This window comes from Phyllobates terribilis, unplaced genomic scaffold (assembly GCF_046119375.1).
Source record: "Phyllobates terribilis strain yellow unplaced genomic scaffold, ASM4611937v1 Scaffold_11__3_contigs__length_659146591, whole genome shotgun sequence".
Taxonomy (NCBI): Eukaryota; Metazoa; Chordata; class Amphibia; order Anura; family Dendrobatidae; genus Phyllobates; species Phyllobates terribilis.
In genome coordinates, this window is record NW_027362771.1 from 189,733,575 (window position 1) to 189,760,203 (window position 26,629).

General features: G+C 44.8%; 1 protein-coding gene across 1 annotated transcript in view; it reads left to right on the plus strand.

The window, feature by feature from the left end:
• ASZ1 (ankyrin repeat, SAM and basic leucine zipper domain containing 1) overlaps positions 1 to 26,629 on the plus strand; it is a 135,813-nt gene that overhangs the window by 48,951 nt on the left and 60,233 nt on the right. The window contains exons 5-6 of the mRNA XM_073650706.1: positions 5,378 to 5,489; positions 8,492 to 8,626. Of these exons, the coding sequence (XP_073506807.1) occupies positions 5,378 to 5,489; positions 8,492 to 8,626 (247 nt within the window). The remainder of the gene's footprint in view (positions 1 to 5,377; positions 5,490 to 8,491; positions 8,627 to 26,629) is intronic.

Here is a 26,629-nt window from a genome sequence, read left to right on the forward strand (position 1 = left end):
TCTGCCTCTTTGACCGGTAGACTGTGACGAGCATAGGGTCCCGGGTCTTATATAGACCCAATGATCCTATGTGGCCAGCCAATCACTGTAATGGCACAACCACCATTGCTGCGGCATTGCATGACTGGCAGGCAATCCCCGCACCCCCCCCCCCTTTTTTTTTATTATTGCGATAAACTGGTGGCATCAACTGTTCAAGCAAGGTTGATGATTTCATGAAAACTTATGCCCACTGTGTATTTAAAAACCCTGTTGAACTGTGTTTTTTTTGCGTTTCTCTGTGTTTTTTTTTTTTTTTTAAAGTAGGGGTGAGGGCTTGTTGATAGTAATTATGCAAGATTCATATGGGCATCTTGTCAGGAACGGAGAGTGACAAGAAGGGAGTTGAGCAGCTAACTGCTACATAGAAATCAATGGGCTGGAGAGGTGGCTGCTGTGTCAGGAGTAAACTCCTCTCCTGGAATGTAACTATTGCATTCACTGGGCCAGGCATTACTGGCCAAGCTACATGGAAACCAGCTGTATACCATGAAAGATGAAAGCTCTCATTGCAGGAGAATTACCACAGATAGACAGCATGAAAATAAACAAGTTTACAATTTACTTGCCTTTTCTAACAAACTAAAGCAATGTAATAACATGGTAATATCCCTTTTAAAACCTACTACTCATGTTTGGTAGATTTCCATGCAACTAAATGCTTTTTGCAGATTCTATTCCACTAGTCTGTAGATGGATAGTTGGAATCTGTCTCATCTGATTATCTGTTCTTTTCCTGTAACTCTCCTCCTTAGGCTATGTTCACACCTCATGTTTTTTTTATGCAAATTTTCAGCTGCGTTTTGCAGTACTAGCAAAGTCTGAGATTCCAGAAATCTTATGCACACATCATGGGGTTTTTTTGTTCAGGATTTTGTGATTTTTTGAAAGATAGAGCATTTCACTTTTTTTAGCGTTTTTTTTTTACCCATTGGAAGTAATGGGTGGTGGAAAAAAATGCAGAAAAAATGCACCAAAGACGCAGGTGTCAATTTTTCAACGTTTTTTGTGCATAAACCAGGATGAGATCTTTTTTTTTCCACTGAACTTTATGTATATTCATAACAGAGACAAAATGACAGTTAAAAAACGCACCAAAAAAAAAAGCAAGAAAATGGCAAAAAAAAATCCCGAACAACCTCCTGGCAAGAGATCAGGTTTTGCTGCAGAAATCTAACACACAAAAATCATGATGTGTGAACATAGCCTTAAAGGGAATCTGGCAGCAAGTTTTTGCCACCTCATCTGAGAGCAGTGTAATGTAGGCAAAGAGAAGCTGAATCCAGCAGTGTATAACTTAGATTACTGGGTGCTGCAGATCTGACGCAGATTTTAAATTTAGAATGAGGCACAGCTGAGTGAGCGTCCCCCGCCCACACCAGGCTCTCCATATACAAAGTAAGTCCATAGACAGTGAGGTGCTTATCACATGGGGAGGGGGCGTTGCTGGACTTGTGTAATTCTGCAATGTTAATCTCTTAGTGATAAATCCTTCACAGAGTAATTAACAGCTCACACTTTGACAAGAGACACATCTCTGAATTCTGTGTTTCAACCTCTATCTCCTGCTGTCTTCAGATTACATAACAAAAACTTGCTGGCAGATTCCCTTTAACCCCTTTCTGACGTATGACCTAATAGTACGTCTTGGTGACCTGGGCCGATTGGACCAATGACGTACTATTAGGTCATATGGCAATCGCGCCTGCACATAAGCGGGGCGATCGCCGCCGGGTGTCAGCTGATTGTCACAGCTGACACCCGGTACTATGTGCAGGGAGCGGTCCCGCACCGCTCCCGGCACATTAACCCCGCAATGCTGCGATCGCAGTCGATCGCAGCATTACGGTGGCAAGGGGAGGTGATCGGAATACCCACCTCCTCTTCCGGCCTCCAGCGATGTCTGCCGCGGCTTCCCGGATGTTGCCATGATGACCCGATGTATTCATGACCACATCCGGGTTACCAGATAGCAGGAAGATTCTTTGGTCATGCTCATTGCATGACCAAACTATCTTCTCCCTGTGCAGCACAGGAATGGTGCTGCATTCCTGTGCTATGCAGGTGATCAGAATAAAAAAAAGTGAAAGTCCCAGAGTGGGACACAGAATAAAAGTCCAAAAAGTGTAAAAAAAATAAATAAATAAAAAAAAAAAAAAAATTCACCAAAAATAAAAATATAATGTACCTATCAATAAATATTATGAAAAAAAAACAAAAATAACTATAAAATACACATATTTGGTATCGCCGCGTCCAGAACGACCTGACCTATAAAACTGTCCTACTAGTTAACCCCTTCAGTGAACACGGTAAAAAAAAAACAAAAAAAAACAAAACAATGCTTTATCATCATACCGCCAAACAAAAAATGAAATAACACGTGATCAAAAAGACGAATATAAATAAAAATGGTACCGCTGAAAACGTCATCTTGTCCCGCAAAAAACAAGCCACCATACAGCTTCATCAGCCGAAAAATAAAAGTTATAGCTCTCAGAATAAAGCGATGCAAAAAAATATATTTTTCTATAAAATAGCTTTTATTGTGTAAAAGCGCCAGAACATAGAAAAACGATATAAATGTGGTACCGCTGTAAACGTACTGACCTGAAGAATAACGCTGCCTTATCAATTTTACCACACGCGGAACAGCATAAAAAAAAAATTCTGGAATTGCTGTTTTTTGTTTATTCTGCCTCCCAAAAATCGGAATAGAAAGCGATCAAAAAATGTCACGTGCCTGAAAATGGCACCAATAAAAACGTCAAGTCATCCCGCAAAAAAGAAGCTGTCGCATGACTGTCGGGAAAAATTATAGCTCTCAAAATATGGCGATGCAATAACTAGATTTTGCAAAAAAAATGCGTCTTTTAGTGTTTGACAGCTGTCAATCATAAAAACCCAATTTGATTCTGGTATCACTGTAATCGCACCGACTCGAAGAATAAAGTCGTCTAATCACTTATACCGCACGAGGAATGGCGTAAAAAATAAACTCGAGGGTTAGGGTTGGGATTTTTTTAAAAAGTAAAAAAAAAAAGATGACGATATGGCGACTAGTGTTGAGCGCAAGTGCTCGCTACTTGAGTTTGCATTGGGTGCTCCGGAATGCACGGAGTATCGCGGGTGCTCGAGTGACATGCTCGAGTCTCTGCCCCATATGCTTCATGGCCAAAAAAACCTTGCGGGGATTGCCTGCCAAGCACAAGCTATCCCCGCATGGTTTTTTGGGGGGGTCTAATAACCATGAAACATGCGAGACTTGACTCGAGCATGTCAGTCGAGCACCCGTGATACATGGTGCATACCCGAGTACCCGATGCAAACTCAAGTAGTGAGCACTTGCGCTCAAGACTAATGACAACTTATTCAATATGATGACCCAATATTATCAAATTCTGTGTTGTACCTCTGGATTCAAAATGTTCACTATAACCCTTGATAAAATCCTTGAGGGGTGTAGTTTCCAAAATGGGGTCACTTGTGGGGGGGTTTCCACTGTTTAGGCACATCAGGGGCTCTCCAAACGCGACATGGCGTCCGCTCTCAATTCCATCCAATTTTGTGTTAAAAGTCACACAATGCTCCTTCCCTTCTGAACTCTGCCGTGCGCCCAAACACTGTATTTTCCCCACATATGGGGTATTGGCGTACTCAGGAGAAAATGCACAACAGTTTTTGGGGTCCATTTTCTCCTCTTACTCTTGTGAAAATAAAAAAATTGGGGCTAAAACATTATTTTTGTGGAAAAAGTTTGATTTTTTTTTATTTTCATGGCTCCTTGTTATAAACTTCTACAAAGCACTTGGGGGTTCAGGGTACTCACCACACATCTAGATAAGTTCCCTGAGGGGTCTAGTTTCCAAAATGGTGTAACTTGTGGGTTTTTTCCACTGTTTAGGCACATCAGGGGCACATCCGCTAATTATTCAAGCAAATTTTACATTCAAAAAGTCAAATGTAAATGCTCCTTCTCTTCCGAGCTCTGCCGTGCGCCCAAACAGGGTTTTTTTTTCGTATGGGGTATCTGCGTGCTCAGGGGAAATTGCGCAACAAATGTTGGGGTCCATTTTTTCCTGTTAACCCTGCGAAAATAAAAATAAATGGGTCTAAAGTAACATTTTTGTGAAAAGTTAAATGTTAATTTTTTTCTTCCACATTCCAAAAATTCCTGTGAAGCACCTGAAGGGTTAATAAAGTTCTTGAATGGTGGTTTTGAGTACCTTGAGGGGTGCAGTTTTTAGAATGGTGTCACTTTTGGGTATTTTTTGTCATAAAGACCCCTCAAAGTGACTTCAAATGTGATGTGGTCCCTAAAAAAAATGGTTTTGTAAATTTTGTTGTAAAAATGAGAACTCGCTGGTCAACTTTTAACCCTTATAGCTCCCTAATATAAAAAAAAAATTGGTTCCAAAATTGTGTTGATATAAAGTAGACATGTGGGAAATGTTATTTATTAACTATTTTGTGTGACATATCTCTCTGATTTAAGGGCATAAAAATTAAAATTTTGAAATGAAAATTGCAAAATTTCAAAATTTTCGCAAATTTCCATTTTTTTTCACAAATAAACACAAGTGATATCGAAGAAATTTTACCACTATCATGAAGTACAATATGTCACGAAAAAAAAAATTCAGAATACGTTGAAGCGTTCCAGAGTTATTACCTTATAAAGTGACAGTGGTCAGAATTGTAAAAATTGGCCTGGTCATTAATGTGCAAACCACCCTTGGTGGTAAAGGGGTTAACTGTTGTGCTTTGTTCACCCTCATTCAGACATTTTCTAGTCTTTGACTTTCTGCCTTATGGTTATACAGTGCTTCTTCTAAGTATTAGTGTCTTAAAAAGAGAGCGTTCTCTACTGAACAATTCTTATGAATGGCCCTGAAGTTGTTCTTGGACTGGAGCCTCTCCTGTGAGCCCTGTCTCCTCAGAAGGTCTTGTGACCTAAACAATTAGTGGCCACAGTTAGGCTGCAGCCTTCACAATCCCCCTCAGATGAAATGTTCACTGTTTGTCATGAGACTGGCAGGGGACACAGGGCTCAGCAGAGGAGCAGTGCCATCTGGGAGTCACCTTGTAGCCTATCAAAAGGGGCTGGCTATTAATGGACCACTTTTCTATGTTTCCCCTTCATGTTAAATTGGGGTTAATCGGAGAACATTCCTGTACTATGGTACCAACACTGATTATGTCTACACTGACAGCAAGTTTTACTTTTCATGCATGTCTATATGCATTTTGACAACTCTACTAAAAAGTAAGGTTACTCTTTTATATTTAATGTGCTGTTTTTATTGTCTCACCATGAAGTTGTATGTGGTGTTTGCAGGAAGAAAATGACTCCGGTTATGCATGCTGCTAGTGGTGGCCATACCCAAGTTGTTGCACTGCTGGTTGCCAATGGTGCTGATATAAATGCACAAGATGAGAATGGTTTTACAGTAAGATATACTTTTAAATGGTTTGATATTGCGAAGTTTTATTTTAGACTAAGACATGCCAGTTTCACACCCTGCACTTTTATATGGTGGTGGCCACATTCTTAAATGGAACCTGTCCTGTTATTAACCTGCTGATATGTGGGTAATCTGTCAAATAATAGAGTTCTGAAGCTGGCCGGCGCCTGCACTTAGAACCCTGCTGCCGTGAAGAAATTAACTATATTCCTCTTGGTAGCGTTTCAGTCACCGCTATCTATGTACAGACTTGTGACTGAACCTGTGGCTGCGCCAACCCTATGGCTGACGCCCGAACGCTGCCAGGAGGAATGAAGTTAATTTTTTTCTGGCAGCAGGGGTCAAAATGTCGATGCCAGGCAAGTTCAGAATGCTGTTAACCTGCAGATTAACCCCATATCAGCAGGTTAATAGCGTTTTTTTCATGTGACAGGTTCCCTTTAAAGGGGTTGACTGGTGCTGCTCACATGCATCAAGAGGTGAATGGCGCTAATGATATCACCCCTTTAAGTGGTTATGTAGTACTTTAATGGGGAATCCCATTATGATCCTCCTCTCTTCTGCTTTAATACTAAGAGAAAAACATATTTCTTAGTTAAAATGTCAATGTGGTTCTTTTATTAATTCATTACTGCAAAAATCACATAGAACTATTATTTGCCACATCATTTAGGTAGTCTGAAATCTCATTGCCCCCTTCCCTAATCAAGACCCTCAAACATGCCATGGCTGTATGCATAATATGATTGCCTTTGAAAGTTCATCATTGAGACTAAAGAAGATTAAACTTCATGGAAAAATGGTTTACATTAAAAAGAAAAAAATCTTTTATTGATCAAGTGTTTTTATCTTGCAAAAGTGTTAAGTGAAATGCAAATATAAAGCTTTGCAGTACTTGTGAAGACTTAAAGGGGTAGTTCCTTTCCAGAAAATCTTCATCCTTGACTGCACTTTGTCATAAAATAACAAACCTTGTTTTGCTCACCGTCCCCAGGTCCATCGCTAAGTCTCCAGCACTGCTCCCGGGGCCCAGTTTTGGCCACAGTGCTGATATCGCATAGACAAAATGGCAGTCGATGAGCTCAGCGGCTCTCGGGAGGGCTTTCAGTCTACACAGGCAGAGCCGCTAAGCTCACAGTTTAGCTGCCGCGCTGTCTACTTAACTATAGTCCACATTGGACACCGGGAAAAACTCAGCGGTGGACCTTGGGATGGTGAGTAATGAACGATTTGTTATTTTATAATAAACTTCAGATGTGGGCGAAGATTTTCTGAAAGGGGGCAACTCTTTAATGATGTCAATATGAAAAAACGTTGTTTTTTTTTGTTTGAGACCTATTTGTCCCTATAAAAAAAAGTGTACCCCCAAATACTAAAATAGACTTGACACTTAAAGGGTTAACATTGCTCATAATTAATCTAACAATGAAGCATTCACGTGCTTTTTATGTTTACACTATGTTACTAAGGTATGCGTTGTAAATCTGAGACATACTTTCTCCTGAACCCACTGCCTGTAATTGACATCACTTTTTAAGATGAATGACGCACATTAATATAAGGCTCTTATCAGACCTGACATTTGATAAATAGCTTTTCTGACATTCTGGGTATTGGTGAAATGTGGAAGTACTTTGCTTCTGTAATGAATACACGTATACAGTCTTATGTCGTAGATTAACAGCTCTACCGTTGTGTGCAAATACAGGGGACAGTGTGTAATGGGGATGGACTGAGGCTTGGTGGATCTGAGAGTCTGGTAAATGCATGGATTGTGCTGTGTGTGGAACTTTGCTAGGACTGAAATAAAATGGCAGAAGATCCAGCATTACTTTAAAGGTGCATTCCCAAAATTAGATTGTATGATATTAAGAATAATTTGTTGATTGCTGGGGGTCTGACTGCTGGGACTCCCAGCGTCCCCAAGAATGGGGTGTTCAGTGCCACATCTCAGATGAATGGAAATTGATCATGTGCCTCTCCACTCCAGTATTTCTCTGTGTGACTGCTGGAGTTGGCCAAGCGTTGTACTCTATCTGGCAGGTTCCATACAGCGAATGGAGCGGAGGTGCTCATTCTTGACTTTTGATCTTTGAATCTTCCTACATGAAGTGCAAGAAAAGGAACCTAAGGAAATGTTTAAATCTAGGGCCACACTGACGCCTATTGATATGATTGTAGACATTCTCTAAGAGAAAAAGGGTTTTAGCTCACCCTGTATTGACGGCACAGTTCAGTCCCCGAATAATTAAAAAATCCAAAAGCCCTCATCATGTGTAGGATAAAATACTTTTCAGGTCGATACAGCCCCCAGTTATAGTATAAGTGAAATGAGCACACAAAAGGCTATACAGCGCTATAGTCCAATAGGAACATTTAGGCTATTGGCAACACCTGGTCGACGGTACTCAAGAGGAAACTTAATGCACATTTAGAATAATTCTAGAAGCTTCAATTAATAGTGCAGCCTGACACATCTGAGCACTTTGAAATGACAGCGACTAGAAGGTGCACCTCCACTCCATTATACCTTGTGGTGCTATACATGCATTAATGAGTTGTTGAGAACCCCTTCTAAAATGCTATATTCCTCTCTGTAAAATAAAAATACTCTACACTCTTACCTTTCGTATCGCCATCGGGTCTTTGATATTGAGCTGCTGTGCTCCCACTACCTTCGAACGAACCTCAGATGTCCAAAGGAAGTGAGAGTACAACAGCCTGTTAGCAGCCGCTGATTGGCTGCAGTGCTCACTTGGCATAACAATGCCACATGAACCTTGGGAGAGCCGGCGCCAACATCACTAGAGCGACGCCGGTACCGGAGGGGAGTATAGGGTATTTTTCTTTACAAGGGGGAATATAGTATTTAAGATGAGGCTGTCCAGTTAGTGTAGAAACCCTTTTAAACACCTGCTAACAGGTTGAGTCTGCACCATGCACTTGATTACTAACAGTGATTTATCTTCTATCTCGTCCCTACATAGGGCTTGACGTTGGCGGCTCATAATGGACATAAGAACACCGTATTAAAACTGCTGGAACTAGGAGCTGACATAAGGCTGTCAACTAAAACAGGAAATACAGCAGCTGATGTCGCAAGACTGAATAATCATTTAGAGGTATGCGTTCAAAGGGAAATTCTGATATTTGATATAGTAAATACTTAAAGGGAACTTGTCATGTGAAAAACCGCAGATCTGGGGTTTATCTGCAGTTCCATCTATGTTTTGATGCAGTTTGACTGCCACACTGGAAGCCCGGCTGCTAGAAAGAAATTAACTTTATTCCTCCTGGCAGCCTCTGGCTTTAAGTCTTGCAGATTAATAGTGTTTTTTCACATGACCTTTCCCTTTAATTATTATTATTTCAAGTCCTACTCTTTAGCCTCTAGGCCAGACCCATTTGAGCCACCTCCTACCTGCAGGCTTTCTAATTTGAAGGGCTGTGGTCCGGCTGCCATGGGCTAGTGACTTGACCAAATCTTTTTGCTGAACTCTTACATTTTTGCCGCAGCTAGTTGAGACCATTTTTCCAATCTGACTTGTACCTTTTGTATGGTTATTACTGTGAAATGCTTCTACATATACCAGTAATTCTGAGATTTTTTTCATCACACATTGTGCTTTATATTAGTGATAAATTTAGGTTGATATGTTTTGCATTTATTTGTGAAAATTGGCAATTTTCAAACTTATATTTTTGACCTTAAATCAGATATGTCTTTTCATGCCTAACTTTTCAACCTTTTTTTATTTTTTAGGATATTAAAAACTCTAAAAGTTTAGTGTCATTTTTTTTCATATTTTCTTGGAAATTCTTTTTCTTTTTTGGGCCAATTCACTTTTGAAGTGTTTTTGAGGGGCTGGTATATTGGAAGACCTCAAATACGGACAACCATTTTCATAAAAATATTCAATCCTCAGTGATTGATACCTTTTAATGGCTAACTGAAAAGATACTAACAAATCGCAAGCTTTCGAGACTACTCAGGTCTATTCATCAGGCATAGTATAACACAATATATATATATATATGGGACTCTTCAGATTTTGTCTTCTTTTCCACTCTAGACCAGTAATGACATAGTGTTGTAAAATGCCTCTATAGCATCTCTTTAACTTGTAATAAATAGCTTTATGTACAAATAATGACCATTCTATATATCTAACAGACAATCTTAAATCAAAACATACTTCATTTTTCTCTGTGTCTATGGCCAGTTAAAGAACGGATCCTGGAAAGTGTGACCCATCTTTAACCTATGTCTCAATCCTACAAATGCCCCATTAAATTCATGGACAGTCCACAAGCTGCTGGTTTGTTTGTTTTCTGCCGTCCTTGTTTTTTTGTTTTTCCCTTCCTTTACGAAAATTTGTACTAAACACAGAAACATCTAGAGTCATACTGACAAACTGGGACTTGCGCAGACCGCCATGTCTTATACAGCAGTCACATCTAGAGCTGTAATCAATATACTGCTGTTACATCATGTCCTATACTCCAGTCACTTCCAGAGTTGTAGCAGCAGAATAGTGACTTCAACATGTCTTTCACTTCGGTCACATCCAAAGCTGTAGTTGCAATGCCTATATACAACATCACATTACACCTCACAATGGATGTATATTCCTAATAATACACACACCCTATGTAATCTATCCATTCTATTCATTCTATTTTTTTTTTTTTCATTTGGGACATGACTGGAGCGTAGTTTGTCTGTGAAAATTTGGGTGCGTCCATAATTTGGGTCTGTCCATGATGGTTTGGTTTAGTTGTCCAGAAAAAATGTAAGACTAGGTTAGCCCCATACTGCCTGATGGGGGTGATAATTGATTTAAAGAAAGAGAATAAACTATGACCAGACCAGGCACTTGAGGTACTAATATATACGATGACCTGCTTTCATTATTGTAGAGTTCAAATATATATGTTTCACAAATTACGCTGTGTATACCTTTATAATGTTTGTGCACATAGTATACCACATACACTACATAGGATAGTGTGTGACTGGTATCTGCTATACTGTGACTAGAGAGCATCAAATATTATATGCAGGATATTGAATGATAGTATATATTATACTATGATTACAAAACCTCAGATATACCACTCATTATTCTGTATATAATGTGATGTCCTGTAGCATCATAGATTAAGCAAAACTGAGGGCACCACTTAATGAAGAGGGATCAGCCCTGCACATACCTAAAACTGCAATTCATAAAGCGAGAAGAGAAAGTATGCAAGAAACAAGGTATGACTTTATAGATATGAAATATTTAGGCATTTATTAACACATAAGTCAAAAAGACATACACATAAAAACAATTGAAAAGACAAAGGACTGTGATAAAAATTAATCAGAAAAAAATGAGGCTTTACAGTGTGTGTAAATGCAGCAGATTGAACTTTCATACAGATCTGGTAACGCTGAAGCTGGTGAATTTGCACGGACAGCCCTAACCAACGTGTATGAAAGATCAAGCTGCTGCAATAACGCACTCTGAACCTCACTCTGCAAGGGACCATGACCACTACAATACAGAGTTCTGCACTGGATTAATTGAGAGCTGAATGGCATCCTGTCACTTCACATTCTTGTAAAATTACCGTATTTTTCGGTCTAGAAGACTCACTTTCCTCCAAAATTTTGGAGGAAAAAAGTGTGTGTGTGTGTGTGTGTGTGTGTGTGTGGGGGGGGGGGGTGTCTTATAGTCCGGATAATACATTCCAACGGTGGATGTTGGGGTGTAGGGGGGAGCAGGGCACAGGCAGTAGCCTGCTGCTGAATCGATCACATGTGCCCACTACTAAAGAGAGTGAATATGCACTCCTCTCCATGCTAATGGGAGTGGAGAGGCGTGAATATTCATTCTCCTTTAATAGCACACACTGTCAGTCACAGCCGCCGGCTCAGAGATCCTGTGTGTCTTCTATTAGAGAGTACTGGGTACATGTGATCACCGAGCCGCAGCAGAAAGCCGGCGGCTGCAATTGACAGTGTGCGCTATAAAAGAAAATAAATATTCACTCCTCTCCACGCCCTTAGTCCCTGCGTGGAGAGGAATGAATATACCGGCAGCTGATTGTGAGTGTGAGGGCGCATGGCGGTGACTACATGCGCTACTCGCATGCTGAGATCAGCTGCTGGCTGAACAGGACACCGCGCTGGAGCACAGGGAAGGAATGTGAGATTAATCTTTTAATTTTTTTATATTTTTCCATGTGTGTAGGTGGTGGGGGGCGATGATTACCAGGATGGGATGAGGAGGCAATGCTAGCTAGGATGGTGGTGAGGGAGCCATGCATACCAGGATGGGGGATGAGGGGGCCATGCATACCAGAATGGTGGATTAGAGGGCCATGCATACCAGGATGGGGATGGGGAGCCATGCATACCAGGATGGGGATGGGGGGCCATGCATACCAGGATAGGGGATTAGAGGGCCATGCATATCAGGATGGGGAGCCATGCATACCAAGATGGGGATGAGGGGTGCCATGCATACCAGGATGTCGATGAGGGGAGCCATGCACACAAGGATGTGGATGAGGGGAGCCATGCACACGAAGATGTGGATGAGGGGAGCCATGCACACGAGGATGTGGATGAGGGGAGCCATGCACACGAGGATGTGGATGAGGGGAGCCATGCACACGAGGATGTGGATGAGGGGAGCCATGCACACGAGGATGTGGATGAGGGGAGCCATGCACACGAGGATGTGGATGAGGGGAGCCATGCATACCAGGATGTGGATGAGGGGAGCCATGCATACCAGGATGTGGATGAGGGGAGCCATGCATACCAGGATGTGGATGAGGGGAGCCATGCATACCAGGATGTGGATGAGGGGAGCCATGCATACCAGGATGTGGATGAGGGGAGCCATGCATACCAGGATGTGGATGAGGGGAGCCATGCATACCAGGATGTGGATGAGGGGAGCCATGCATACCAGGATGTGGATGAGGGGAGCCATGCATACCAGGATGTGGATGAGGGGAGCCATGCATACCAGGATGTGGATGAGGGGAGCCATGCATACCAGGATGGGGATGAGGGGAGCCATGCATACCAGGATGGGGATGAGGGGAGCCATGCATACCAGGATGGGGATGAGGGGAGCCATGCATACCAGGATGGGGATGAGGGGAGCCATGCATACCAGGATGGGGATGAGAGGAGCCATGCATACCAGGATGGGTACACATATATATATATATATATATATATATATATATATATATATATATATATATATATATATATATATATATATATATATATATATATATATATATATATAACCAGTGTCAGCAGCAGCTTTCCCCCATAACAGTGCGTCATTACCATATTTGTTTGCTTACATTTTTTTCTTATTTTCCTCTTCTAAAATCTAGGTGCTTCTTATGGTCCAGTGCGTCTTATAGTCTGAAAAATACAGTAGCTTGTGACATCCCATTGCTCTTATACAAGTACCTGCCCTCAGCACTGTGTCCTGCTCCCTGAGCTTCTCCACACAATGCTGCCACTCATACTGGCTGCCTAAAGGGGCATGGCTAATATTGATTTCACTATTCTGGTCAAAAACAGGATTGTTCTAAATAGAGAAAGCAAATTAATTAGATTAAAGGGAACCTGTCATTAAAATCATGCTGCCCAACCACGATTAGCATAAACCAGAGCCTGGCTGTATGATTGCAGCCAGCTACATTTTTTTCTGAAATATTGCAGTATCTCCAAGAAAACATAAGGCCTGATTCATCATTTCATGTTTGCCAATTTTTTGGTGTGTATAACTCTCACTTAATGACTTTTAATTTGTGACAAATTCTTCAAAAGAATTGTGCCTTTTGAAAAGTTGTCTTTTTTGTCGTTTAGTTTTCTGATGTTTTTCATCCGTGGCTTTTCCAGATGTGTTAGACTGATTCATAAAATGCGACTTTTTAAAAAGTCATTAAATTTGATGCAAATGTTTTCTAGTCTCCCTTGGAGTCCTTTTTATATACACCAGTTATTATGTTGCCATTTTTGCACTATACCGTTGTGAAACGGGTTAAAGAAAAAATATATTTTTGATTTTGCATAAAATTCATAAAGCATGTGCACCATTTTGAACATTTTGGCTCAAGAAAATTTTAAAGGAAGTCTGTCATGTTGTACATGCAATCTGTTCTGTGGACAACATGGTGTAAAGACGGAGAATCTGAGCAGAAGAATATGTACGTTTGTTGTAAAAGATTGCGCGTAACTTGTTCTTTATTCATTGAAATTCCTGGTGTCTGTATGAATGAGTCCAGTGGGAGGTCCTACTAGTGAATGACAGCTATCTCTGCATGTGCAGTCATACAGGGAAGACTGCAATCACTGAGTAAGATCGCTCACTGGACTCATTCATACAAATGCCTAGGATTTCAATGAATAAAGTACAAGTTATACTGTTTTCCTTTTTTTAATTTTTTTATTATTTGCAAGAAAAATGTACCGTAATCTTTGGACTATAAGAGGCACTGGACCATAAGACGCATCTGGGTTTTACAGAAGGAAAATAGAAAAAAAAATTAAAGTAAAAAATGTGGTCATGATGCACTGTTAATGGGAAATGGTTGGAGGTCTGCTGCTGACACTGTTATAGGGGTAACGTCCCCCAATTCTATACTGATATCCCCCATCCTGGTATGTACAGGTGCATCTCACTAAATTAGAATATGATTAAAAAGTTAACTTATTTCAGTTCTTCAATGCAAAAAGTGAAACTCGTATATTATAAAGAGTCATTACAGAGTGATCTATTTCAAGTGTTTATTTCTGTTAATGTTGATGATTATGCCATAATCATCAACATTAACAGAAATAAACACTTGAAATAGATCACTCTGTAATGACTCTATATAATATACGAGTTTCACTTTTTGCATTGAAGAACTGAAATAAGTAAACTTTTTAATGATATTCTAATTTAGTGAGATGCACCTGTATATGTCACCATGCTGGTATATATGCCCCCCACCTATCCTGATATGTATATGTATATGTGTCCCCATCCTGATATATATTTATATACACTGCTCAAAAAAATAAAGGGAACACTGAAATAACACATCCTAGATCTGAATGAATGAAATATTCTCATTGAATGCTTTGTTCTGTACAAAGTTAAATGTGCTGACAACAAAATCACACAAAAATCATAAATGGAAATCAAATTTATTAACCAATGGAGGCCTGGATTTGGAGTCATCCCCAAAATTAAAGTGGAAAAACACACTACAGGCTGATCCAACTTTGATGTAATGTCCTTAAAACAAGTCAAAATGAGGCTCAGTAGTGTGTGTGGCCTCCACGTGCCTGTATGACCTACCTACAACGCCTGGGCATGCTCCTGATGAGGATGAGGATGAGGTTGCGGATGGTCTCCTGTGGGATCTCCTCCCAGACCTGGACTAAAGCATCCGCCAACTCCTGGACAGTGTGTGGTGCAACGTGACGTTGGTGGATGGAGCGAGACATGATGTCCCAGATGTGCTCAATTGGATTCAGGTCTGGGGAACGGGCAGGCCAGTCCATAGCTTCAATGCCTTCATCTTGCAGGAACTGCTGACACACTCCAGCCACATGAGGTCTGGCATTGTCCTGCGTTAGGAGGAACCCAGGGCCAACCACACCAGCATATGGTCTCACAAGGGGTCTAAGGATCTCATCTCGGTACCTAATGGCAGTCAGGCTACCTCTTGCGAGCACATGGAGGGCTGTTCAGCCCTCCAAAGAAATGCCACACCCACCATTACTGACCCACTGCCAAGCTGGTCATGCTGAAGGATGTTGCAGGCAGCAGATCGCTCTCCACGGCGTCTTCAGACTGTCACATCTGTCACATGTGCTCAGTGTGAACCTGCTTTCATCTGTGAAGAGCACAGGGCGCCAGTGGCGACTTTGCCAATCCTGGTGTTCTGTGGCAAATGCCAAGCGTCCTGCACGGTGTTGGGCTGTTAGCACAACCCCCACCTGTGGACGTCGGGCCCTCATACCACCCTCATTGAGTCGGTTTCTAACAGTTTGCGCAGACACATGCACATTTGTGGCCTGCTGGAGGTCATTTTGAGGGGCTCTGGCAGTGCTCCTCCTGTTCCTCCTTTCACAAAGGCGGAGGTAGCGGTCCGGCTACTGGGTTGTTGCCCGCCTACAGCCCCCTCCACGTCTCCTGGTGCACTGACCTGTCTTCTGGTAGCGCCTCCAGCTTCTGGACACTACTCTGACAGACACGGCAAACCTTCTTGGACAGCTCGCATTGATGTGCCATCCTGGATGAGCTGCACTACCTGAGCAACTTCTGTGGGTTGTAGAGTCCATCTCATTCTACCACCAGTGTGAAAGCACAACCAACATTCAAAAGTGACCAAAACATCAGCCAGAAAGCATTGGTACTGAGATGTGGTCTGTGGTCCCCACCCGCAGAACCACTCCTTTGTGTGTCTTGATAATTGCCAATAATTTACATATATTGTCTATTCCATTTGCAGTGTTGCTTCCTAAGTGGACAGTTTGATTTCACAGAAGTTTGATTTACTTGGAGTTATATTCTGTTGTTTAAGTGTTCCCTTTATTTTTTTATATATATATATATATACGTGCTTCCAATCCAGTTATACATAGCTCCTCATCCCCATCCTGGTAAGCATGGGCCCCCTCCACCCCATCCTGGTAAGCATGGGCCCCCTCCACCCCATCCTGGTAAGCATGGGCCCCCTCCACCCCATCCTGGTAAGCATGGGCCCCCTCCACCCCATCCTGGTAAGCATGGGCCCCCTCCACCCCTTCCTGGTAAGCATGGGCCCCCTCCACCCCTTCCTGGTAAGCATGGGTCCCCTCCACCCCTTCCTTGTAAGCATGGGCCCCCTCAACCCCTTCCTTGTAAGTATGGGCCCCCTCATGCCCACCCTGGTAAGCATGGGCCCCAACACTCTGCGCACAGACCAAAAAAAAATGATTCTACTCACCACCTTTCCCTCTGGTCCAGCTCTGCATCCTGTTCTGCTGGCAGCAGCTGATCTCACCGTGTAAGCAGAGCATGACGTCACTGCCATGCGCTCTCACACTTTGAGGTCAGCTGCCTGAATATTCTGCTTCTGTGACCCACTCCTCTGCCCCCCCCCCCCCCCCTACATCCACAGCCGTTATATTTCAGCAGCAGAAGGGAAGGAAGGGAGACTCAGATCCATTACTAGTGGGTAGGCGGAGCCCCACAGGATAGTTCACCTCAGATTAGAAAAAGTGACGACCGGCCCCTCCAGCTTAGGCTCCTCCTACTCCCATGTCCTCCAGTCTAAAATTTGAGGTCGCAGAGGATAGTCGCTGCCTTTGCTGCTCCCCAGAAAGATTTTTTTTATCATTTCCGGAGACCTGGACCCCCCGTGGTCTAGAGGTCTCAGGGGGTCTCGGCGCTGCTGGGACCCCTGACCCTCCCCCTGGCAGATCTGCGTACCCCCTAAGGAGGTCCCCGCAGAAGCCTGCCAGCCCCGGGGGATACAGGGCGCTCCCTGGTGGAGACGCACACCGCTTCTGTGGGGTCCCTACGCGCTCCGCCGTGGTGGGGAGCAAAGGGCCCCGGCACCACACATCCCTGGGGGTCCCTGTGGCGCTCAGCTGGGTAAGTGCTTTCAAGTCTGAGTGCTTCAGCGGCTGCGGCGGCAGCCGCTGTTACTGTACAAGTGGTGACTGCTGTTTTGTCCTTGCAGGAGATATTCCCACTGCATACGGCGTTTGTGTTAGCAGGGGAGCAGGGATGGGGGAGCCGCGGGCTTCGTTAGTATGCCGCGGTGGGGGGCGTGGCTTCGCGCCTCTCTGCTGCCTGTCATCCTAGCCTCAGGCAGGAAGCGCCCGGAAAGCGCGCGCTGGAGCTGACCCAGCCCCTTCTTCTTCCGGGTCTTTCTGCCGGCGTCCATTACATGTGCAGCGCCTCCTGCTCCCTGCTTCCCGCTCTCTACACCACCAGAACTGGGAAGAGCAGTCACCGCGGCCAGCTGGTGAGTCACTTCTGCCTTTTAAGGCAGAAGATTCCTTTTTCTCACTATTGCAGCGCAGAGCACCTTACTGCTGGCCTGTTAAGGCAGACAGGGTGTGCTATATCCGGCGCTGCTACCTCTCTGCTGAGGAGGCTTTGGAACTCGCACACCTCTGTCCTTTTAAGGCAAAGGTTTATTGCGTGGTCAGCAGCATTAACCCCTTCTGAACGGGGTCTGGCCTCATCAGGGCAGTTAACCCTTTCTGGATGTGCATGCTTCTGGGTGCATCACCCTAGTCTGTTAGGTTAACTTTTGCTCTGCAGGCAGCTGGGGTAGCTCTTCTCCCTCTAAGGAGGAGCTTTAACCCTTCAGTGCTTGGTGATTTTTTGCGTAGGAACAGGCTGTGATAGCGGAATCGCACATCCTCGGTTACTGTACCCATCGCAGGGAACTGTGTGAGGGCATGTCGGTTCAGGGACCAGGCGTGGACCTCTCTCCCGGTCTGCTTCAGGATCGGTCACGCGCATCTGATACGCCGGGGTCTTCAACGGCGTCAGGTTCGACACCGGTCGGGGGTCTCAGTGATGTTAAAGAGGAGGCGCTCACACGCTCAATTGACAGTCTGTCTGATCTTCTGGGTCATTGGGTATCAGCTAAGTCCCAACCGACGTCACGAGGCAAGAAGCACCACAGGCCTGTGGTGGCGCTGTCTCCTCCGCACAGTGCGTCGGAGGCTTCCGAATCACCGACAGACTCTGCTGGTGAGATCTCCGATTCTGATGAAGAGGATCGGCAGGGTCGCTCTGCTTAGCTTTCAGGCCGCGTGGATTCTTTTATTGGGGCTATGCGGGAAGCATTACAGCTGTCTGAAGAGGTGACGAGGCGCCCTGGCAAGTCGGCCCGGCTGTATCAGGAGTCGCGTCGGGCTCGTTCGACGCTGCCGGCGCACGATGAACTTAACGAGGCGGTGGAGAAAGAACGCCTGTGTCCGGATAAACGCTTCCAGGGGATGCGGTTTTTTGATGCCCTGTATCCCTGCTCCACGGAGACGATCGCTAATTGGGTCCCCTCTCCTGAAGTGGACATGCCATTGTCATCTGAGCAAATCCTCTTTGCTTCCTGTTAAAGGGAAGGCGAGTCTACAGGATCCGCTGGACAGAAGGACGGAGTTAGCGGTGAAGTCCATCTACGAGGCCGCGGGTCATGGATTCCGAGCGGCCTTGGGGGCCATGTGGGCTGGTGAGGCTTCTCTGCGGTGGTTGGATCAGCTGCGGACGGCGTGGCAAGATGGGACTCCGCTGTCTGAGGTGGAAAGGCTCTTCCAGCTGTTGGAAGAGGCGGCCCGATATGGCAGGAACGCAGTGCTGGATACTACTTCGGTTCTGTCCAGGGCTCAATCCTCGGCCGTCACAGTCAGGAGAGCATTGTGGCTTAAACAGTGGACTGGGGACGCAGTATCCAAACAAGGTTTGCTGAGTCTGGCGTACAAGGCTAGTCAGCTTTTTGGTTCGGACCTCACGGAGCTAAGGCCAATGCAAAGGATACGGCTTTGCCGCAGCGGAAAGCAGCGGCTTCTACGTCTGGCAAGTCGAGTGCCGGTAGTGGTCGTCGGTCCTTTCGGCCCAGGGGGCGGTTCGGTCAGCCCTCTTGGAGATCGGGTCGTCCCTCGTCTTCCGGAAAGAAGACCACCCAGAAATCCCGTACACCCTGGAAACAACATTTCCGTCAGGACAAACGGGAGGTTGACAAAAAGCCCACTAAGGTGGACTGACGCCAGGAACCCTCTCGAGGGCTCTCGGGTGGGAGGTCATCTGCTACAATTCGGGTCGATTTGGGCGTCCCACGTATCGGACGCCTGGGTGACGCGGGTTATGTCGGCGGGCTATTTCATAGTTTCATTCTCGACCCCCGGACAGGTTTCGTCAGTCACGTATCCCGTCCGAGCCCAAGCTGGCTGCCGCACTGCTGCGGGAGGTCGACACTCTTCTTCAGCAGGGTGTGGTGGTTCCGGTTCCGCCGGAGGACCGGGGAAGGGGGTTTTACTCCAACCTTTTTGTGGTCCCCAAAAAGGAGGACAAGTTTTGCCCCATTCTGGACCTCAAAGAATTGAATTTTCATGTCCGGACCCGGAAATTCCGTATGGAGTCTCTTCGCTCTGTTGTGGCGGCCCTGTCGCAGTACGATTTCTTGGTGTTGATCGACATCCGCGACGCCTATTTGCATGTCCCTATCGGCAGGGCTCACTAGCGCTTCCTGCGTTTCGCCATAGGTCAGGCCCATTACCAGTTTGTGGCCCTTCCATTCGGGTTGGCCTCGGCGCCCAGGGTTTTTACAAAGATTCTGGCGCCGCTCATGGCGCTCCTTCGAAGTCAAGGAGTTACGATTCTCCCCTACCTGGACGACCTGTTGATTGTGTCGCCCTCAGCTGAGGAGGCGGTGACAGCTCGCGATCTCTCCCTTCAGCACCTGGAGGACTTCGGGTGGCTGGTCAATTGGAAGAAGTCGTCATTGGAGCCGTCGCAGTCAATCCTGTTCTTGGGGATGCATTTCGACACGGTACGGGCAGTGGTGTCCCTGCCTCCGGACAAACAAGCGAACCTTCGTCACCTTGTCCAGGCTATGAGGTCGGCGATGGCGTTGTCCCTTCGGAAGTGTATGCGCCTTCTGGGTCTGATGGTGGCGGCAATGGAAGCGGTACCGTTTGCACAATTTCATTCCCGGGGTCTCCAAGATCTTATTCTGACCCGTTGGGATCGATCGCCGGCTTCGCTGGATCGCTGTGTCGGTATCTCCCGTAGGGTGCGAGAGTCTCTTGGATGGTGGTTACGTCCGGAGGCTTTATCCCTGGGGAAATCCTTCCTCCTCCCACGGTGGTCCGTCATTACCACCGATGCCAGCCCGACTGGCTGGGGGGGGGGGGGGTTTGAACGATCTCTGGGTTCAGGGGGTCTGGTCGTCAGAGTCGTCGTCTCTGCCGATCAACATCCTGGAGTTGAGAGCGATATTTCTCTGCCTCCGACATTGGACGGTCCCTTTGAGCGGTCTGCCGGTCCGGATTCAGACTGACAATGCGACAGCTGACGCGTATATCAACCATCAGGGCGGGACGAGGAGTTTCAGACTCATGATGGAGGTCTCTCGGATCCTGGTATGGGCCGAGTCCAGGGTTCCAGCCATCTCCGCGATTCACATCCCAGGAGTGCTGAATTTCACGGCAGACTTCCTCAGTCGCGAGCAGGTGGATCCCGGAGAATGGAGTCTTCATCCGGAAGTTTTTGCACTGCTGTGCTCCCGTTGGGGGACTCCCCAAGTGGACTTGATGGCATCCAGGCTGAACGCCAGGATTCCGACGTTCATGTCCAGGTACAGGGACCTGGAGGCTGTGGCGGTAGATGCTCTAGTGGCCCCGTGGGACCAGTTCGAGCTGATCTACGTGTTTCCGCCGGTATTCTTACTTCCTCTGGTGATCCGGCGGATCAAACTCGAACGAATTTCGGCGATTTTGGTGGCGCCGGATTGGCCGCGGAGGGCATGGTATTCAACGCTGGTGTCTCTTCTGGCGGCGCCTTCGTTTCCACTGCCTCTTCGCCCGGACCTGTTAACCCAAGGGCCCATTCGCCATCCGGACCTGAAGTCACTTCGTTTGACTGCGTGGCAGTTGAGACCGAGATCTTGACCCGTCGTGGGTTTTCGGCTGAGGTCATTGCCACCTTGCGGGCGGCCAGCGGTCCAGCTACGACTAGGATTTATCACAGAACTTGGGAGGCCTTCTATTCATGGTGTTCTGGATCGTCAAGGAACCCGAGGGTTTTTTCCATTCCCAACTTCTTGGCTTTTCTGCAGAGTGGTTTGGCCAAGGGTCTGGCGGTTGGTACCTTGCGGGGTCAGGTATCTGCACTATCCGTGCTTTTTCGGAAGGCTATTGCCTCGCGCAGGGATGTGCGTTCGTTTTTTCGCGGGGTTGCTCGTCAGTTTCCGCCTCGGAGGTCGTTTGTGGCTCCTTGGCGGCTCAATCTAGTCTTGGAGGCTTTTCAGCATGGGCCGTTTGAGCCTATGGATTCAGCTACGCTTTACTTTCTTGGAAGGTGGCCTTCCTGGTGGCGGTCACCTCCTTGAGAAGGGTTTCTGAGTTGGCGGCGCTGTCTTGCTCGCCCCCTTTTCTGGAGTTCCACTCGGATCGCGTGGTGCTTCGTACCAGTTGCGATTTTCTGCCTAAAGTGGTGTCGCGTTTCCACGTCAATCAGGACATCGTGTTTCCCTTCCTCTGTCCGAAACCGAAGAGTCCAAAGGAGCGGGCCTTGCACTCGTTGGATTTGGTGCGGACTTTGAAGTTCTATCTTACAATCACGCAAGGGTTTTGGAAGTCGGACTCTCTTTTTGTGATTCCTGCTGGTCGTCAGCGTGGTCAGCGGGCTTCCAAGGACACTATAGCTCGGTGGATACGTTCGGCTATCCTGGAGGCGTACCGGCTCAAGGGCGAGTCTTGTCCGGTTAAGGTTCGAGCTCATTCCACGAGAGCTGTTGGTTCGTCGTGGGCTTTTCGTCAGGGGGCGCAACTCTGCCGGGCGGCTACCTGGCGCTCCGTTCACACTTTTACTAAATTTTATAAAGTGGACGTGAGCACTTCCGCCGATGCGGCCTTGGGACGCAGGGTCCTGCAGGCGGCGGTGGTTTAGGTTATCTCTTTATCTCGTTTTTGGCGCTTGTTGCGCGCTTGCCTACGTTGTTGGGGTGTTGGCGATTCTGCCACTGTTTCCCACCCTTGAGTTCTGGACTGCTTTGGGACGTCCCACTAGTAATGGATCTGTGTCTCCCTTCCTTCCCTTCTGCTGCTGAAAGACGGATTTTGGTAAGATCTTACCTGTAAAATCCTTTTTAGCGAAGGAAGGAAGGGAGACACAGCACCCTCCCATGGCAGAAGTGTATTATGTTTTCCAGATGCGGTTCGACTCCTCTCTGATGGCGGTCATCTGGGCTCGGGTCGACGCGCTAGGGCTCTGTTCCAGCATTGCCAGCTCATCGCAGTTGTCAGGTCCAGGGAGTAGTGCCTGGGGCTGTGTGTTTTTTCTGTTATATGCATAACCTGTTCTCTCGCATTTCTGAATTTTCGGAAGGGGTTGTGGTGTTCCGCTGGTGTGGTCTGCTCTTCCTTAGCTTGTGTACGGATTGAAGGACATGGGAGTAGGAGGAGCCTAAGCTGGAGGGGCCGGTCGTCACTTTTTCTAATCTGAGGTGAACTATCCTGTGGGGCTCCGCCTACCCACTAGTAATGGATCTGTGTCTCCCTTCTTTCCTTCGCTGAAAAGGATTTTACAGGTAAGGTCTTACCAAAATCCATCTATCCGGACTATAAGATGCACCCCCCACTTTCCTCTACAATTTTGGAGGAAAAAAAGTGTGTCTTATAGTCCGAAAAATATGGTATATCATTCTGTTCAACTTCTCATTCTCTATGCCATTATGTCCACAGATCAGACTGCATGCACAATGTGACAGGTTTCCTTTCCAAAAAAAAAAAAAACACAATAAAACCAAGAAAAGTGACTTTATTAAAAATAATGAACCTGCAGATGATGAAGTGGTAAATACACAGTGTCACCAAAAGGAATAGCCTCTATAACAGCAATCAATCAACAAAATAATAGAGCTCCAAATAGTGTCTCCATTAAAATGAGGCATAAATAAATTGTTAAAAATATGATTTTATTAGGAATAAATATAAAATATATGTAAAATAAGCAAAGGTATCAAAATATGTAGCAATCAAATAGCAAGGCATGTGACAGATTAAATTTTTAATATATAGTATTTTCTAATCAGATGAAACTAGATGAGTTTAAATGCCAGTAAAAATAAATGAGCTAGATTTAAAAAGGTATTTAAAAGTGCTAGTGCTTAGATATCAGTGCTCAATATATATGATAGCAGCAAAAGTAAACAAAGTGCCAAAGTGTGTCAAAAAATAAATAAACTAAGATGCAAGTGCCTAAATTCATTTATATTTAACACATACAATTAGCTAGTCAAGATATTGCACATAGGGAAGTTTGTAAAGAGAGAGTAAGTTTGTCAAAAGTCAAGCATTTATTCATTTATATTTACTGGCATTTAAACTCCTCTAGGGATGATTAGAAAATACTATATATTAACCGGTTCAGGACCGCCCACTGTACATAAAAGTCGGCGCTGCCTGGGCTCTGTGCAGCGCAGACGTTTAAAAACGATGGGTGGTCCCGCAGCCCTCAGGACCCCCAGGGTCCTGCAAGCGCTGCGGTTCCGGAGCAGAGCGATAGCTCTGACAGGGGACATCATCGGGACCTGATTGGATCAGGTCCCAATGATGTTAACCCTTTCCTATCTTCTATATGCCGCGATCTATAGTGATTGCGGCATATAGAAGATAGTGAGAGGAGAGGGGGTCGTCAACTTACCTCTCCGACGGCCCCCTGATGCCTTCCAGGACCTGCCGTTGTTATGGCTGCTGGAGGTCACATGACCGCCTCCAGATCTGCCTTATATTGTGTCATGCTAGGCTCAGCCTGCGGCTGAACTCTAGCAGGAGACAGACAGTGTAAAACTGACAGCAAAGATCTCATCCAATGCAATACATGTCTATTACATTGGATGAGATCTGTGATTAGAATAATAAAAATTAATGTCCCATACAGGGACTAAGTAAAAATGTAAAAAAAAGTCAAAAAAATGTTTTCAAACTGTTAAAAAAAAATCACAAAATAAATAAAAATAAATAAATTAAATATTAAACCAATAAATCCGTATATTTATGCAAAAACAAAAAAAGTACACATATTTGGTATCGCCGCGTCCGAAACAACCCGATCTATAAAACTGTCACACTAATTAACTCCTTCTGTGCACACAGTAATAAAAAAAAAAAAACGGAGCAAAAAACTATGCTTTTTCATCATATCGCCAAACAAAATGTGGAAAAAAAATGCGATCAAAAAGCAAAATGGAAATAAAAATGGTACTGCTGAAAACATCATCTTGTTCCGCAAAAAAAAGCCGCCATACAGCTCCATCAGCCGAAAAATAAAAAAGTTATAGCTCAGAATAAAGCGATGCAAAAAATTTTTTTCTGTGAAATTGTTTTATTGTGTAAAAGCGCCAAAACATAAAAAAATATACAGTAAGTGTAGTATCGCTGTAAACGTACTGACCCGAAGAATAACGCTGCCTTATCACTTTTACCACACGCAGAACGGCATAAAAAAACCCTCAAAAAACAATTCCTGAATTGTTGGTTTTTGTTAATTTTACCTCCCAAAAAACGGAATAGAAAGCGATCAAAAAATTTCACGTACCCAAAAATGGTACCAATAAAAATGTCAACTCGTCCCGCAAAAAACAAGCCGTCACGTGATTTGTCGGCCGAAATATGGAAAAATTATATCTCAAAATATGGCGATGCAAAAACTAGATTTTGCAAAAAAAAGCATCTTAGTGTGTGACAGCTGTCAATCATAAAAACCCAATATAAATCTGGTATCTCTGTAATCGCACCGACCCGAAGAATAAAGTAATCTCATCACTTATACCGCATGAGGAACAGCGTGAAAAATAAATAAAACCAATTCTTCACCTGCTACTGATTTGTTTATTATGTCTCCCAAAGATCGCAGTAAGAAGATTCCCTGTAATGAGGCAGATATAGGCAACTGTGGATGCCATCTGGCCTGTGATCCCACGGTGTCAGTTTTTTTTAGGCGTGCATAAAAGTGCGGTTGGCCACAGTTTTGTGCACTTCTGAAAAAAAGGACACCGCTAAACAGAGGCCAGACGGAGTCCAGAGTAACTCTGCTGCCTCATTACAGTGAATGGATCCCTCAGGGGATTCATCTGAATTACATCACTTGGAAATTTAGATGGAAACCCCGATGTAAGTGCTCAGCCTAGAGCGCCGGATAAATGTTATGTAAAATGTTCCCAATAAAAGCTTCAACTCAGTCCTCAAAAAAAGCTAGTCTCCACTCAGGTCCGTCATCTGTTAAAAATATTCCAAGTTACTGGTAGCAGAAAGGCTCTGGAAAAGCGAAATGGCCCTTGCCCCCCAAAAGAAATTCAGAAAATGTTGTGCTCCCAAATCCAAATGCCTATTCTACAATAATTTGTTCTCCAATTGTCAAATAGCGCTCCGTCCCTCCCAGATCTCGCCGTATGGCAAAGCGGTACGATACAGCCACATATGGGGTATTGCCACTTTTAGAAGAAATTGTGTGACACATTTTGTCACCATTTTTACCCATTGCCCTGTGTGAAAATGTAAAATCTGAGGGTAAAACATTTTTTTGTGGTAAAAATATAATTATGTTTTCTTCACTGCCCAATGGTATAAATTTAAAAATTAAAAAATACTCACTACTTCCCTAGATGAATTCCTTGAGAGGTGTAGTTTACAAAATGGGGTCACTTGTGGGGGTTTCTGCTGTTTCGGCATGTCAGCGACTCTTCAAATGTGACATGGTGTCTGCAACCTATCCCAGCCAACATAGCGCTCCTTTCTCTTCCGAACCCTGCCGTACACCAAAGCAGTGGTTTTCCCCCACATATGGGGTATCGGCGTACTCAGGAGAAATTTGTTGTGCAATTTCATGGTGCAATTTCTCCTGTTATCCTTATGATAATGCAAAATTAGGGAATGAAAAACATTTTTTGTGGGAAAAATTTGAAAATTTTATTTTTACGGCTCAATATTATAAACTTCTGTGAAGCACGTGGGGGTGCAAAGTGCTCACCACACATCTAGATAAGTTCCCTAAGGGATCTAGTTTCAATAATGGTGTCACTTGTGGGGGGTTTCCACTGTTTAGGCACATCAGGGGCTCCCCAAATGCAGCATGGCGTCCGCTAATTATTCAAGCAAATTTTACATTCAAAAAGTCAAATGGCGCTCCTTCCCTTCCAAACCCTGCCGTGCGCCCAAACAGTGGTTTGCCTCCACATATGGGGTATCAGCGTGTTCAGGAAAAATTGCACAACAAATTTCATGGTGCAATTTATCCTATTACCCTTATGATAATGCAAAATTAGGGATGAAAAATGTTTTTGTGGGAAAAATGTGAACATTTTATTTTTACAGCTCAATATTA